Raw genomic sequence first — 17,830 nt, forward strand, 5'->3', positions numbered from 1 at the left:
TGTCAAATTGTTAAGTCAACAACAGGAGTCACTGTGTACTTACTTCTCATGTGGGATCTGTCCTAAATGTGTTGTCCAATGTGAAGTAATGCTATAACTAGTACTGAAACAGTATTTTGCACTTTGTGTTTCTGTGTGAGTGCAAACTGATGAAATCTTTACTTAATATATACTAAATTGATCTTCTGTATATAAAGATAATTGAAAATGAATCTTTTTTTTTTTTTTTGACAGGCAGAGTGGACAGTGAGAGAGAGAGACAGAGAGAAAGGTCTTCCTTTTGCCGTTGGTTCACCCTCCAATGGCCGCCGCAGTTGGCGCGCTGCGGCCGGCGCACCGCGCTGATCCGATGGCAGGAGCCAGGTGTTTATCCTGGTCTCCCATGGGGTGCAGGGCCCAAGCACTTGGGCCATCCTCCACTGCACTCCCTGGCCACAGCAGAGAGCTGGCCTGGAAGAGGGGCAACCGGGACAGGATCGGTGCCCCGACCGGGACTAGAACCTGGTGTGCCGGCGCCGCTAGGCGGAGGATTAGCCTATTGAGCCGCGGCGCCGGCGAAAATGAATCTTGATGTGAATGGAATGGGAGAGGGAGTGGGCAATGGGAGGGGAGCGAGTGAGAGGGAAGTTATGGGGGGGCATTTTATTCCATAAACTGTACTTTGGAAATGTATATTTAGTAAATAAAAGTTAAAAAAAAAAGATAAAAAAGAAAAGATGCCCCCATTCCGTACTGGACTCCTAGCTCTACTTCCAACTCCAGCTTCCTGTCAATATGCACCCTAGAAGGCAACAGGTCATGGATCAAGTACCTGAGTCCCTGCCACCCACATGGGAGACTAGATGCAGTAACCAGCTCATGGCTTCAGCCTGTCCCTGTCCCAGTTGTTGCTGGTCTTTAAGGAGTGAATCAATTAGCAGATGATCTCTTTATCTCTCTCTCATTCCCTCTCCTCTCCCTCTTTTTTGCTATCAAATAATAGGTAAATTTAATACTTTCCAAAATGCTAATTTTAACATTTATGTCTCCTAGTTGGAGAAAAGTTAAATAAAACATAGTTTGTGTTTAATTCCAGATTTAATTACACAATTTAGTTGTTAATGATTTCACCTCAGCTAATATATGTTTAAATCTTGAAATAACTGAGTACTGAGAAAAATGGAATTTCCTCATCCATATCAGCAAGTCTTTGTGAATGATCACTATTTCACTGGCTTGTTAGCCTTTTAAAATATTATTCTTTCATTTTATATAGGCAAGGTTAACCATAACTACTTTCCATAAAAGTCTGCTTTTATATTTGTGTGTGTTACTAAAGCACCGCTAGAACTTACATCTAAGGAAAGGGAGTAGTAAATACCTTCCACTGCCTACCAATTATTATATTATCTCAAATTCCCATTGTCAACTAAAGCATCACCATTCTTACACTTTAAAAATAATTTTCAGGGGCTGGCACTGTGGTGTAATGGGTAAAGCCACTGCCTGCAGTTGCATCATCCCATATGGGTGCTGGTTTAAGTCCCAGCTGCTATACTTCTGATCTAGCTCTCTACAAATAGCCAGGGAAAGCTGCAGAATATGCCCCAAGTTCCTGGAGCCTTGCATCCCCATTGGAGACTTGCATGAAGCTCCTGGATCCTAGCTTTGTACAGACCCAGCTCTGGCCATTGCAGCAATTTGGGAAATGAAACAGCAGATTGAAGTCCCCCCCCCCCCCAACTCTGCCTTTCAAATAAACAAATAAGTCTTTTATATATAAAAATAATTCATGCCAAAGAAGCCATGCACAAAGACAAGTTTTCACATACTAGGAGGACCTTGATCCATGATGTCCACTAGATATATATTTTTCCTTATAAAATGATGAGGAAAGCTAAAAGGTTTTTGGGAAAGACAGTGATCAAGAGGAGAGATTCAAGTTTCCATAGATAGAAAAGTTGGCTGCCCACTTGGTGCTCTGTCTCAAAGGCCCATCATGAACTGGGTGCCATCTGACACAGCAAGCCACTGGGTGTGCACAGCAACATGCTCTCATCAAGCTGAATACTCCTCATCCACTCTGAGCAGACCCTGGAGACACAAGCAAGTTACAGGGAGAACTGGCCCAAATGCCCCTGGTCCCCACTGCTGCCACTCTGTCTTCCCTGCTCCAGACTCTGCCTGTGGTCACTTGAGAAGTTCGCTGTGATCAACAGAGGATGAGATGTCTCGGGGCTGGTTTGAAGGACATTCTGCATTATATTTGGGCACTTCCTGAAGGAGGACACTGGCCATATGAATGCAACAAAGAGACACACATAGGGCATTCTTCTTATCCTGCCCCTACAACTCAGCCTTTGCACACAGACCACAACCTACACACTGATGTTCCCCTGATTCTTTGAACTTGGACTGGTGACTCCACCAGAATTGGCCATTCTTCAGCTTTCAGAGGATGACTTCTTTATTATTTTTATTATTTTATTATACATTTCTTTTTTACTGTTAATAAAATGTTTTAATGTTTACATAAAAACTTATACAATAATTCTCCCTGAGATTTTGTTTTACATGTTTTTTTAGAAAGCTTTTATTTAATGAATACAAATTTCATAGGTAAAGTTTTAGGAAAACATAGCAGTTCTTCCTCCCATAGCCATACTCCCACCCTCAACTCCTGTCCCACCTCCTAAACCCTCTCCCATCCCACTATTCATTAAGATTCATTTTTAATTATCTTTATATACAAAGACCAACTCTAAGTAAAGATCTCAACAGTTTGCACTCCCCCCACACACAATATAAAATATTCTTTGGAAACAAGTGTTACCATTAATTCTCATATTACAACTCATTAAGGACAGAAGGCCTACATGGGGAGTAAGTGTACAGTGACTCCTGTTGTTGATTTAAGAATTGATGCACTTATTCATGACATCAGTGATCACCCAAGACTCTTGTCATGAGCTGCCAAGGCCATGGAAGCCCTTTGAGTCTACAAACTCTGTCAGTGCATAGACAGAGTCATAAATAAAGTGAAAGTTCTCTCCTCTCTTCAGAAAAAAGTACCTCCTTCTTTGATGGCCACTTCTTTCCACTGGGATCTCATTCACAGATCTTTCACGTGATCATTTTTTTGCAACAGTTTCTTGGCTTCCCACGCCTGAAATGCTCTCATGGGCGTTTCCGCCAGATCCAAATGCCTGAAGGGCTGATTCTGAGGTCAGACTGCTGCTAAGTGCGTTTGTCATTCTGAGTCGGCTGTGTAGCCTACTTCCTGTGTTGGATAATTCTCTCCTCTTTAATTCTATCTATCATAATTTGATTTCTATAACTCCTTATAGATTTTCAGGTTAAAAATTAACAATATGCATTGGAATAACAATCTATTTCTAGACATTGCAAATTACAGATAAATGCTAAAAGGCAGTAAAATATACACAAGGGGTGCCGGCGGTCCGCCTGTGGTGCTGGCATCCCATATGAGTGCTGGTTCTAGTCCCGGTTGTCCTCTTCCAGTCCGGCTCTCTACTGTGCCCCAGGAGGGCAGTGGAGGATGGCCCAAGTGCTTGGGCCCCTGCACCTGCATGGGAGACCAGGAGAAATTGCCTGGCTCCTGGCTTTGGATTCGCGCAGTGCCAGCCACAGTGGCCATTTGGGGAGTGAACCAATGGAAGAAAGAACTTTCTCTCTCTCTCTCTCTAACTCTACCTGTCAAATAAATTTTTAAAACATAAAATACACATAAATTATTTTTTGAAATTTTAGTCAACATGTACTGGAAGGCCTAGCTAAAGAAATTGGGCAAGAAAAATAACAGACCTCCAAATTGGAAAGGAGAAGTCAAATCATCACTGTTGGCAAATGACGTGATCTTAGAAAACCCCTAAGGTTCAACCAAAAACCTGATAGAACTAAGACATTGTGCAAAGCTGCAAAAAGGTCGATGTACAAAACCAGTAGCACTGTTATACACTGATAGTGAATCATCTGGAAAAGAAACCTAGAGAGCAATTCCATGCTGAATAGCTACAATAAAGAAAAAGAATGCCCAAGAATAAATGTAACCAAGGAAACAAAAGATCTCTAAAACAAAGCTTAAAACTCATAGATTTAAGAAATTGAAGAATATTTTTAAATTTGGGAGTAGCATGCAATACTTGTAGACTTAAGGGCCAAAGTACACTATTCTAACACATACCCAGCACAATGTGATCCTACCAGACAATCAGCCTTCCCAGAGATCTTTCTTTATGGCTTTGGCTTCCAGTCTGGGTTCCTGCTGTACAACCACAAAGATCCCTTTTATGCAGAGCAGATCTAGTGGTGAAACTCCGTATCCCTGCAAACTTCATGATCGAACTTCAAGGTCCATGCTACAGTATACAGAGGTGGGGAACACAGGACTAGGGCTCCAATCTCTTTTACAGGATGAATGAGTTTCTGTTTTCTAAAAAAAAAAAAAAAAAAGACATTTATTTATTTGAAAGTCACAGTTATAGAGAGTGAAGGCAGGAGACAGAGAGAAAAGGTGGCAAGACTGAGGGAAGAAGAGGGAGAGATAGCTTCCAACTGCTGGTTCACTCCCCAAATAGTCACAATTGCCACCTCTGGGTCAGGCCAAAGCCAGGAGACTAGAACTCCATCCAGGTCTCCCCATGGGCCATCTTCTGTTGCTTACCCTGGGAATATAGTAGAGAGCTGGTTTGGAAGTGGAGCCAGGCCTCCCCCAGTGCCACATGGGATGCTGATGTAGCAGGGTTTAATCTGGATCCCAGTGTAGGCCACAGGCTACCTGTCTGTCTAAAGGGCTAGATGGGGTGAGGTCTGTGCTTTCAAAATCTGAAGACACCCCATGAAGACAGGCCAGCAGCAGATTGAGTTCCTTCCAGACATCAAGTCTGCTGGAGCTCTGACCTTCATCTTCCAGCCTCCAGAACAAACACTGAGGAAAGAATTTCAGTTCTTTTTCAATGTCTCAGTTCAAGACACTTTGTTAGAGTAGCCTAGGAACCCTGAGACATCAGGAAATGCCTCAATTTCTCCCTCCGATTCTAAGGACAATTTGGAGGCTGCAGCTCTCTCAGTTGACACTTGGATGGCCTTCCACAACTGGACTATACCAACCCAGCTACCTTCTGGTCCCCTAGGGTTTCTAATAAATCTGTTGAGGATCTTAGTGGAAAAGGATGATAAAAGATCCCTTCCTCTCAGCTCTGCCCATGTGAATAATGTGCCTGGTGGTGTCATGGGTAACAGAACACTTTGTCAAGGTTATCCTGATGCCAGAAAAGTTGTAACATTATTCTGAGACCTATCATTCAAAGGTTCAAGAAAATGGGATGTGTCTCTTCATGTAGACAATCAGAGGTCTTAAAGACCCAACAATTGTTATCACTCATTATACTAGAAATGAAAAGGCCATAGGTACATCCTACGTGTTTAATGTTCAAATTATGAACATCAGTCTGTATCACCAATCTGAGCAAAAGCTCTTGGGGTCTTTGATATTAAGAGGAAGCCCCAAGGATTAGCTGTGGCTGATCGGTCCCTGCCCATCTCTGACTTCATAAGGACCAACTCCCATAAAATAGAAATTCATGCAAGTCCCCGCCAGACTGCCATTGGTCCATTTCTCAATCTGACTTCATAAGGAGCCCTATGACAACAGAATTCCACATGCCTACCTAAGTGGCTGCAAGACCCAGGTTTTTGTCTGCTTTACCAGGGAGTTATTTCGGTGACCTATATGACTTGGACCCATCTTTCTTTGTGCTTGTGCCCAGCCTTGGAGGAGCTCCTGAGCTGGCTGCTCAGCCCGGACCCCTGCAGCAGGCCTACACCAGAAATCTCCAACCAGTAATGGTGGTTTAACCCCTTATAAGCAGGAGCTGAGGTCAAGGAGGTGACCGTAGTGCAGCCCCTGGGGGTTCCCGAGGACCCAGAGGCCCAGGAGTACGTGGTGGGCATGGGTCTGCTGCCAGACGCTGGAGCCTCAGAGCCATCTGGCCCTGGAGGATCCAGCTGGATGTCCCTGCCATTGGAACGGTGGAGCCTGTAGCAGGTACAGCCCTGTTGGCAGAGCGTGGTTCTGGCAGTGGTCTTTCCGCACAGCCTCATCATTTTGTGGGCATGAGGGAGGTACAGAGTGCACCTGTCCTTATCACCTACTCTCCCCTGTCACCTCAGAAACAGAGAGAGCACAAGCCTGAGCTGGAGTCAGAGTCAGATTCAGATTCAGAGCTGGAGTCCGTGTAGCATCTTGAATAAGAGCCAGAGTTGGAGTCACTACCAGAGCTGGAGCCGAAGGCTGCTGTTGCTGCCCCAGTGGTTGTATTTTCCTTCCCTAGACAGGTGCAGGAGAGGAGCCTGGGCACAAGCCCAAGCCCTGAGCCCATCCCTGTGGCTGCCCTCTCCACCCCCAGACCCAGCCCAGGAGCAGTTTACACCTGGTGGTACCAGAATTCCCAGCAGCTGAGTCTGGGACATCAGCATTGGCCTCTGTCCTGAGCAAGGGCTGGCAGGGGCTGGGCAGGAGGATCCTCAGATTCCTCCTGTGTGGTTGCTGTCTGTCAGCCCAGTCAGTAGCCCTGGCCCCCGCAGCTGAATTGTGGTCCTCAGGTAGCCTACCTCAGTGTGTAAGCTGAGATGCCTGAGCATCCGGTGTTCACCTTGGCATGGTTGGATGGAGTTGACTACCAGATGGATCTCACCTGAACAAGTACAGACCCCTCTCGTTGCTCTGGGGCTAACACAAAGGCTGACCTCCTGGCCCTGAGATGAGAGCAATGGTTCCCAGAAGCTGGCTGGGGGGGGGGGGGGCTGATGGGGGCTAGTGGTGGGTGGGGGATTGGGTGTGAGGTTTAGGGCAAGGTGGGAGTGTGGAGTGTCTGGGGTGTGGGATTTTAAGGGGTTAGAGGTGATCATGGTGAGGCTTGTGAGGGGGAGGGAGTCAATGATGGTAGGGAGAGGCTCAAACCTGCTCAGTTGCTCCTGCACAGGAAGGAGGGTCCATGCAACTGTGACACAGCAGGGAGGTCCTGCCATTAGTGATGTGCATTGAGGCAGAGCTGAGAGTGTCTATTCCCAAAGTCCACCTGCATTGCCAATGGAGAACAAGACCCCACCTCTGAAGGCCAAAGTTCATCATATCACAGTGTACAGGAATGGCCAGGCTGGGCAGGAATTCTAACTGTGGCCTGGGTTTAGCAAAGAACATGGCAGGCCCTGTACTGGGGTTTTCTCTGCAAATGTCAGGACAATGGGGCACCTGGCCACACCCTGGCCTTCAAAAAGTACCTTTGAAACAGGAGGGAGCAGAAAGGAAAGCTGGGGGCTGCCTGTAGAGAGGGCCCCTCGGGTTCCACCCAGGGAAGCTCTCCACACCCATTTACATGTCTTAACTCCATGTTTCTGGGGGACTTCAGATTATTCTTAGATCATGATCATTTCTTTCAAATCTGAAGGTAACATGGATGCTCCACCAAGATGGATCACAGCCCTTTTGGTGTTCAGCCTCTTTCCAGGACAGAATCAGGACTGTGAGTGCTTCAGCTTGAGCAGTGGTCAGGCTATTCTTGGAGGAGCTCTGGGAAGTTACAGTAGAAAATGATTTCAGAGAAATCTCAAGGTCACCTCCAAGAGTGATAAATGGTTCATGGTGATCATGATGTTTAAGGCTGTGAGCCACATGCAGGGCAGACACACAGATTTTCTGTGTGAGTTCCCAGCACACATGTGATCTGGCTACTGATGTCAGAGGTGCAATGGGAACACAGGTCCTGCTGGCATGCATGCACCTGCCCTAAGTCCACAACACCATGACAAGTCCCCCAAGAAGCGGCTGCAGTTGAGTGTCACAGAGGTGGCCTAGGTTGGGCCTGCAGTGGGCTTGGTTCTCCTGATCTTGCTTCTCATTCCATAACTGGTCATGTCCAGTATCACAGCCCCTTCCCTAAGACGTGTTCTCCCCAATCTGTGGCCTTGAACAAATCTGTGAGTCTTTGCCACTTACCACTCAGGTTCCCTGGACCCTGGGTGCCAGAAGGGAGATTGATACTTAAACACAGCAGCCCTGAGGGGCTAGTGGGCAGGTGCTTTTGCTAAGTCAGGTTTCAAATCCCAGTCACCTGTATTTCCATGAGAGGCAGTGAATGTGTGGTTGGGAAAGTGCCTCTGGAACTTTCTCTGGGCAAGTCTTTCCTTTGCATTGACCTACAGCTGTCATTGGCCAGGTATAGACCTGGGTTCTCCTCATTCAGGTGATTGTCCTTCACCTGGGGGCAGGGCTGAGGAAGCAAGCAGGCAGGGGATGAGGTGGCAGGCTTGTTGCCCCCATCTGCTCCCTGGTGTGGATTTTCTTTATGCCCAGCAGCCCAAAGTGTGGACTCCCAGCATTGCTGTCCTTAAAACCCATACCAGGCTCTGTCCCCTTCAGGGCAGGACTCAGCTCCTCTCCTCACATTGGAGACCTTCACTCACCTGCCCTCCTGCCCATCTATCCCTCTGCACACATTGGATGCCCTTGTTAGACACAGATATTGAGCCACCTCTGGGCCTTTGCATGTGCTCTTTCCTCCCTGAGAAGTGAGCAGGCCCGAGTCACAAAACCAGTATCTCAAACTGAATCTGGGTCTCCCATATTGGGTGTCAGGGACCCAAGGACTTGGGTGCTCACCTGCTCCCTTTCTAGAATGTGTGGGAGTAGGAATGTGAAATCAAATGCAGTGCCAGATGGGGACACAGACACCTAGCAGGGTGTGTGTGCATTCCTAGTTGGGTCTTAACCCTTGCCCCAGACACATGCACCTCTTGGGTTTTATTTAAACTCTAAAGAACTCTATCTGAATGCTGCTATAGAGACAAGAGCATTTCTGGTTTTGAATCTTTAAAGATGCACTGCATGGCTCTTCTCTCTCTCTCTTGCTCTCTCTTCTCTATGCTATTGGCTCTCCTCTCCTCTCCCCCTTTCATCTCACTACTTTCTGCTCACTCTCTTCTCTTCTCGCTAGAATTTGGACTTTATCTTAGAACCAGGACTGGTCCTAGATCCAGGCCTGGTCCAAAGTCTACTCTCTCTGTCTTAACAGTTTGGGAATGATTGTCTCCATGCTTTCACTCTCCAGCCCTTGTCCTCCAACTGTCCTTGTGTCCCTCTCTCTCTTGTTGCAGTTTTACCATAAGAATAGCAAGGGAGTAGTAATCCCATCCTTTTGGGCTCCCTGCTTACTGTGAAACAAATTAGGTATCCCACCCTTCTGATGGCTCTTTTGTTTTATCATAAGCAAGCCAGACAGGAAAATCACGTCTTCTGAATTCCACTTCTTATTTTTGGTGCATCGACCTCTGGCCCACTGTCACCTTTGGGAACTGACTTGATGCAGTCCCAAGTGGCTGACTATGATGTCCTGGGCCTAAGGTGTTCTTAAGTAAAAGGCAAATAACTAGACACTGAGTTTGAAGGAATTTCTCTTTGAATCTAGGACGATCACTACCTTTAAAAATATTGCTTGTAACTTACTGCACTTATTTTTGCAATTTATTTTAACAGGTTTCTGGGTAATCAGCAATGGGTAATTAGTACTTGTTTTAGATTAATGCAATTTTAATTTTAATCAAATTCAGACAGATATATAATAACAGCATCCTAAGTCATTTAGGTGTAACTACTAATTTAAATGGGGTAAAGGTAAATGAAATAAATGCATCTAAATGTAAACTTTTGTATACTCAGCATGTTATATTGTATAAAAAAACTATTTGGGTTAGTTTATACACTGTCTATGAAAATAGTTCAACATTGCTTAGAGTAACTTAGGCTGAAATGTGCTGTGTTACCTTAATCTTAATCTGGAGATTTTTAACAGGTTATTTCAAAATGTACATCAAGGACATTGGCAGATGGAAAACATCACAAGTACACTAATCTATTTCTCTTTGACATAGAATTAAAATCTGATTCTCTTAAACCAATGAGTGAAAGAAATCTATTATCTTCTTTTGATGTCTCTGTTAAATTCTAATTGTTTGAAAACAGCTGAGTTTTTATGAAGATCTATGGGTTATTTAAATACGTGCTTATTTTCAAACATTTGAATAATCACCTTTTAACAATGTCAGATTTGGTCTCTATTATGTCATGTAAAGAAATCTTATTTAAACCACATATTTTGGATTTTGAGCCTTCTTGGCATCCTTGACAGACATGCAAAAAATCAAAAATCACAGTTCCAAAGAATTTGGATTGAAATTTCGAGTAAATTTTGGACTTCAGTTTTTCCAGTTTGGGCTGAAGTGGAAAAAAATCAAAGGACATACATGTCTCTCATCTTGTAGAGACACCAACTAATCAGGCTACTTGGACTATATTAGAAGTACTGTCAAGATGTGAAGTGGTGCTAAATTTTAAGTTTCTATAAAATAAAATGGTCTGATTAAAAAGTCTAATGACCTTGTGTTACTAGATGCGACGGTTATTTTAATGAGAAAGCCCCAGAGGCCTAAAAGAGTTAAATGCTTTGTAAAATCCTACAGGTGCTTTAAAAAATACTGTGTGAAGTAAGCAAGTGCCTCTTGTTGGTTAATGTAATTATAATTTTAATCATGATTATTTAAGGTCTTGTCATCCACAGTTTTATATATCAGATTTCTTGTTGGTTCTGTGTTTAGCTGTCCTCCTCCTATAGGTCCTGATGGACTTTTTCCAGCCACTTTTGTTGTATTCAGTAATTTGGAATTGCTCTGTAGACAGATGAAGCCAATAATGTATTACAGGTACCAACTGACAGAAAGTATGGTTAACTAAGTTTACTAAGAGCAGAAAGTAATTTGAGTCAACTGGCAATTTACAAAAAGGAGTTAAAGATTTTTTTTAAAAAGCTATTCTGAAAACGCTTTATTGTTCTATCTTGTAGGTTATATGTGTACACATATTGCATGTATACATGGAAAAATTCATTTTTATTTTAATTGACTTATAGGTAAAAGAGTGCCCATGAATTTAAACAGCTGAAATGAATCAAAGATGCATTTTGATTCATGTGACTTGAATCTCTGTATCATGTTTTAAAAGTGTTGGTAGAAAGAAACTAGAAACATTTTATATGCTTCTGCTTGAATTTGCTGGTTAAACGAGTTACACCACATTAAATATATAAGAGATGTTTCCAAATACATGTATTCTTAACATTTACAGAAGGCATTGGACCTTCTGGTAAATGTTTTCCTACGTTGTTATCTAATGGTTGAAATCACTTGCTAAGTTTTCATTTGATATTGTTATTGTCAGTAGGCAATCTAGGACTTACTCCCTCATTTCTCTATTCTAAGCCTGACTTGTTTTCTCATTTATCTGTTCTCTTCAAGGTAGGAAACTGGCTACGTGGAAGGACTCTCTAGGATGCACAAAGAAATCTTTAGACCTTATAAAAGAGATGGTTAACATTCTTATGTAATAGCAAAGCCAAAATGAGAACTTTAATTATAATTTCATAGCTAGATTTACTTCACCATCAGCAAAGTAAACAGTAAACAGGGAAAACCTCCCTTTCAGACCAAAGGGAAAGAAAGTTTTAAAGTAAGAACATAGTTTTCCTTATGGGCATTGTCTACCTCAGAAAAACCACTGCAGAACATGCCTGTGACTGTAGGCTTCTAGTTTAGGCCACAAAGATTAGAGATGGGACTTGAGCACTCCCTTGATTGCATCCTCTGGTCTGTTTTAACAAAAATTAGGAGGAAATGAAAACTAGGCATCAGAAATGTAAAGATAGGTGGCAGACCTCAAGGAGACCCAACAAGCCAGTCCACCCTCCTTCTCTCTCCTTTTCCTTCTTCAGCCCTTCCCTCTGGTCTGCTGGGTTTTTCCCAATAAACCCTTTCCCTTGGGGGGGAAAAAAAAACTTATGGAATATAGCCAAAGAAGTGTTAAGAGAAAAGCTTATAGCAAAAGTTGCCTACATCAAGAAATTCGAAAAGCACCAAATAAATGAACTATCAATGAATTTCAAAGATCTAGAAAAATTAGAGCAAACCAAACACAAAGCTAGTAGAAGAGAAATCATTAAAATTAGAGAAGAAATCAACAAAATTGAACCCAAAACAGCATTACAAGTGATTGGCAAAATGAAGAGCTGTTTTTTTGAAAAAATAAGCAAAATTTACACACCATTGGCCCAACAAACCAAAAAGAGTAGAAAAAGACCAAATAAATACAATTAGAAATGAAAAAGGGAATGTAACAACAGACACCACAGAAATAAAAAAAGTCATCAGTAACTACTACAAAGGGTTGTATGCTAACAAACTGGGAAATCTAGCCGAAATGGCCTAGATTCCTGGACACATACAACCTACCTAAATTGAACCATGAAGACATAGAAAACCTAAACAGACCCATAATCAGTAATAAAGGCTCTCCCAACAAAGTAAAGCCCAGGACTGGATGGATTCAGTGCTGAATTCTATCAGACATTTAAAGAACTAACTCATATTATTCTCAAACTATTCAAAACAATTGAAAGAGAGGAAATCCTCCCAAATTCTTTCTACAAAGCCAGCATCACCTTAATCCCTAAACCTGGAAAAGATGCAGCAGAGAAAGAGAATTATAGACCAGTTTCCCTGATGAACATAGATGCAAAAATCCTAATAAAATTCTAGCCAATAGAATTCAACAACACACTAGAAAGGTAATCCACCCAGACAAATTGGGATTTACCCCTGATATGCAGGGATGGTTCAACATTGGTAAATTTTTTTTTTTTTTTTGACAGGCAGAGTGGATAGTGAGAGAGAGAGACAGAAACGTCTTCCTTTGCCATTGATTCACCCTCCAATGGCCGCCACAGTTGGCGCGCTGCGGCCGGCGCACCACGCTGATCTGATGGCAGGAGCCAGGTGTTTATCCTGGTCTCCCATGGGGTGCAGGGCCCAAGTACTTGGGCCATCCTCCACTGCACTCCCGGGCCACAGCAGAGAGCTGGCCTGGAAGAGGGGCAACCGGGACAGAATCCGGCGCCCCGACCAGGACTAGAACCCGGTGTGCCGGCGCCGCAAGGCGGAGGATTAGCCTAGTGAGCCGCGGCGCCGGCCTCAACATTGGTAAATTTATCAATGAGATACACCACCTCAACAAACTGCAGAAGAAAAATCATATGATTATCTCAATAGATGTGGAGAAAATATTTGATACAATACAACACCCTTTCATGATGAAAACTATAAAGAAATTGGGTATAGAAGGAACATTCCTCAACAAAATCAAGGCAACTTATGACAAATGCACAGCCAGCGTCAAATTCAATGAGAAAAAGTTGGATGCATTCCCACTGAGATCCGGCACCAGAGAGGGATGCCCACTCTCATCATTGCTATTCAATATAGTACTGGAAGTTTTAGCCATAGCCATTAGTCAAGAAAAATAAATCAAAGGGATACAAACTGGGAAGGAAGAAATCAAACTATTCCTATTTGCCGACAATGACTTCTCTTTCATGAAATTCAAAAATCTGCTCCAAGATATTATTGGAATTTATAGAAGATTTTGGTAAAGTAGCAAGATACAAAATCAGGGGTCAGCACTGTTGTGCAGTGGGTTAATGACCTGGCCTGAAGTGCCGACATCCCAAAATCTGAACCTAAAATCTGAACCTAAAAACTAGTTCAGTGAAAACACAGATTTAGAAGCTATAAGTTGTCTGTATGTTTGTCATAAAAATCTAACAATTTTTGCTAGCTTGAAAAAAGTCAAGTATATTCAACTGAAGACATAGAGGTAACCAAGGAGGCTTTCAGAACCAAGGTGGATATAGTGGTGGAGGAGATGACCACCTAGGAGTTCTCCAATTCAGTGAAGGTAATAAATACATCCAAAACTGCTGGGTTTATAGCCAATAGCCAGCGTAACAAGAACTCAGAAATTGAGGCTGTTACAACTTGGAAATGGTCAATATCATGGCAGTTGCAGCTACCACCCAGGCATAGCCCTACTCAGACACCCTCAGGGGCAGCAGCAACAGCAGCAAGAACAGCAGCATCCCTGGCTGTAGTGCCAATACCAGCTATCCTGCCACCAGCAGCCACAGCTTTCCAAAAACATTACAGCCAGACATCCTACAATCTATATGAATTTCATGATGTGCAATGCGGGTTGAATTACGGCTTTCTAAGTAATTACAGCCCATAAAATTTCTCCTCATGTAAATTTTCTTAGGTTTAAAGAGGTATGATTTACAGCAAAAGGGTTTTCTACACTTGTTCTATTCATAAGGTTCTCCCTTTTGTGACTGTGAGGGAAATTGCTTGTGAATTCTCTGATGTCTTAGGTGCTAAAATTGATAGCAAAACACTTTCCCACAATCATTACATTCATGAGGTTTTCCCCTTTGTGGTGGAATGAGAAGATGGTCGCTGGCAAGCCAGCGTCAGGTACTCAGGAATGGCTTTGAAACCCACCTGGCAATGGAGCTGGCCTGGCAACAGGCTGTGATTGGTTGGGGCATACAGCGCCCATTGACAGGACAGGCTGGTCTTGGCTATATAAGCTGTTGTACGAACTGAAATAAATGAGTCTGTGGGCTGCTTGCCTCAAGCCTGCTTTCATCTGATGCCCGGGGTCTGTGTGGTGACCCCACACCTCTTGCCCCCACCACGCACCTCCTCTCAGAAATGAATCTACTGCAACATTGTTGAGAAATCAACTGCAACAACCCATGTATGAATTCTGTGATGAAGAATTCTGACTTACAGTCAACGGGTTTCACATAGTCATTACATATAGAAGAATACTCCCCTATCTGAATATTCAGATGCATTATGAGGTTTGATTTCTGGCCAAAGGCTGATTTTTCACAATCATCTCATTCATAAGGTTTCTCCCCTGGGGGAATTCTCCAATGCATTATGAGTTGTGACTTCTAGCCAAAGGCTTTCCCACAGGAATTACATTTATAAGGTTTATCCCCTGTGTGAATTCTCTAATGCATTCTAAGTTTTGATTTCTGGCCAAGGCTTTTCCAGTCATATTCATAAGGTTTCTCACCTGTGTGAATTCTCTGATGTTTGATGAGGTCCGACTTAGCTGCAAAGCCTTTTCCACAGTCATGACATTCATAAGGATTCTCCTCTGTGTGAATTCTCTGATGTGTTCTGAGGTCTGATTTATGGCCATATGCTTTTCCACAGTCATTACATTCATACGGTTTCTCCCCTGTGTGGATTCTCTGATGCCTGATGAGGTGTGACTTATTAGCAAAGGCTTTTCCACAGTCATTACATTCATAAGGTTTCTCCCCTGTGTGGATTCTCTGATGTCTGATGACGCGTGACTTCTGGACAAAGGCTTTTCCACAGTCATTGCATTCATACGGTTTCTCACCTGTGTGAATTCTCTGATGACTGATAACTTGTGACTTACTAGCAAAGGCTTTTCCACACTCATTACATTCATACGATTTCTCCTCTGTGTGAATTCTCTGATGTCTGATGACTTGTGACTTCTGGACAAAGGCTTTTCCACACTCATTACATTCATAAGGTTTCTCCCCTGTGTGGATTCTCTGATGTCTGATGACTTGTGACTTCTGGACAAAGGCTTTTCCACACTCATTACATTCATACGGTTTCTCCCCTGTGTGAATTCTCTGATGTCTGAAGAGTTGTGTCTTACTAGCAAAGGCTTTTCCACAGTCATTACATTCATAAGGTTTCTCCCCTGTGTGGATTCTCTGATGATTGATGACTTGTGACTTCCGGACAAAGGCTTTTCCACAGTCCTTGCATTCATACGGTTTCTCCCTTGTGTGAATTCTCTGATGTATGAAGAGTTGTGACTTATTAGCAAAGGCTTTTCCACAGTCATTACATTCATAAGGTTTCTCCCCTGTGTGGATTCTCTGATGACTGATGACTTGTGACTTCTGGACAAAGGCTTTTCCACACTCATTACATTCATAAGGTTTCTCCCCTGTGTGGATTCTCTGATGTCTGATGACTTGTGACTTCTGGACAAAGGCTTTTCCACACTCATTACATTCATACGGTTTCTCCCCTGTGTGAATTCTCTGATGTCTGAAGAGTTGTGACTTACTAGCAAAGGCTTTTCCACAGTCATTACATTCATAAGGTTTCTCACCTGTGTGGATTCTCTGATGATTGATGACTTGTGACTTCTGGACAAAGGCTTTTCCACAGTCATTACATTCATAAGGTTTCTCCCCTGTGTGAATTCTCTGATGATTGATGACTTGTGACTTCTGGACAAAGGCTTTTCCACACTCATTACATTCATAAGGTTTCTCCCCTGTGTGAATTCTCTGATGTCTGAAGAGTTGTGACTTACTAGCAAAGGCTTTTCCACAGTCATTACATTCATACGGTTTCTCCCCTGTGTGAATTCTCTGATGCATTATGAGGTTTGTCTTCCGGCTAAAGGCTTTTCCACAGTCATTACATTCATAAGGTTTCTCCCCTGTGTGGATTCTCTGATGACTGATGACTTGTGACTTACTATAAAAGGCTTTTCCACAGTCATCACATTTATGAGGTTTAACCTCTGTGTGAATTTTCTGATGCATGATGAGGTATGATTTACGGAACGTAGCTTTTCCATGCTCACTATTTCTCTTTTCAATAATCAGTTTTGGAATATGGCTTGAACTTAAATTAAGTGTTTTTCTTAATTCAACTCTCTTGGGAGTTGATGTCTTATTATTTTTCATTACATTCTGATTCAGATTTTTGTCCTGACTTTCCTGGTTGATCCTAGGCAGGTCACCCCTTTTCATGGAAACTGTAAGAATAAAATATAACTATGTCACTGAATCACATATAACTGTTTCTTCTAGCATATTCATGTAAAGGAAATGAAGTTACTTGTTATCCAAGTAGCATAAGATTTTTACAATATTAGTTCAAGATACTAATTCATGACAATTATATTGTTTTTACTCCCTAATACATGGATATTTTAATTTGTTCCAATATATAACCCAAAGTTCAACATAATCTTGTTTACTAACTGAATTTTTTTTCAAGTATGGCAGAATGGGTTTTGTGGCAACATGTGTTAAGTCACTGCTTAGGATGCCTGCAACCAAAAACAGTGCGAGTTTCAGCCCTGGCTACTCTGCTTCCAATACATCTGCTTATGTAAACTGGAAGGCAGTAAATGATGGTTCATGTGCTTGATCCCCTATAGTACGTCAGAAAGAACGTGACCTTGATACTCAGAATCTCACGACTGTCTTAATGAGTCTAGAATCACTTATTTGCATGCTTAGCTTCATGCTTTTCATGCTTAATTCCATGATTTATGACATCACAGCATAGAGGCTTACTCCTGACCATCATGTGCCCTTTACTTACTTATTTACTCACTTGAGAATCAGAGAGACAGAGAATGAGACACAAAAAGAGAATGAAACAGGGGGTTGTCAGCCTCTGGCTCACTTCTCAAATGTTTCCAACAACCTATCATTTTCTTATTTATCTGAGTCACAGAGAGAGAAAAAAATTAAAAGAGACAAAGAAAGAGAAAGTATTTACTGGTTCAGTCCTGAGATGCTAAAATAGCAAGTTTCCTGTCCAGGAAAACATGATTGGAACTCAATCTGAGTGATGAGTAACAAATTTCTATAAGTTACCCAGTTAATGAGCACCAAAGGAATTAATAGCTTAATGAAGGAAAAGTTATGAAAGTGTATAGAAGGACAAATTAGCATTTGTGGAATGTATCTAAACTAGAAAAGTGCATTAGTAACATCAGAGGAGGACTGGAAGGGTTTTGTTTGTCTTTTTGAAATCAAAGAACATCTTCATCCAAGAATAAAAGAGTTGGAGAAATACTGGT

General features: G+C 42.6%; 1 protein-coding gene across 4 annotated transcripts in view; it reads right to left on the reverse strand.

Annotated features, from left to right (window-relative positions):
- LOC133754364 (zinc finger protein 260-like) overlaps nucleotides 1-17,830 on the reverse strand; it is a 65,184-nt gene that overhangs the window by 20,490 nt on the left and 26,864 nt on the right. For 3 of the 4 annotated variants that reach the window (XR_009865226.1, XM_062184853.1, XM_062184852.1), the window contains exon 4: nucleotides 15,023-16,771. Coding sequence is in view for 3 of the 4 variants with exons in the window: in XM_062184853.1 (XP_062040837.1) it covers nucleotides 15,023-16,771 (1,749 nt within the window). In the remaining variant the exon portion in view is untranslated. Of the gene's footprint in view, nucleotides 1-449; nucleotides 4,433-15,022; nucleotides 16,772-17,830 lie in introns of those variants that run through there. The other variant, XM_062184854.1, reaches the window with a different exon arrangement.

The sequence above is a fragment of the Lepus europaeus genome (assembly GCF_033115175.1).
Source record: "Lepus europaeus isolate LE1 chromosome 23 unlocalized genomic scaffold, mLepTim1.pri SUPER_23_unloc_1, whole genome shotgun sequence".
NCBI lineage: Eukaryota > Metazoa > Chordata > Mammalia > Lagomorpha > Leporidae > Lepus > Lepus europaeus.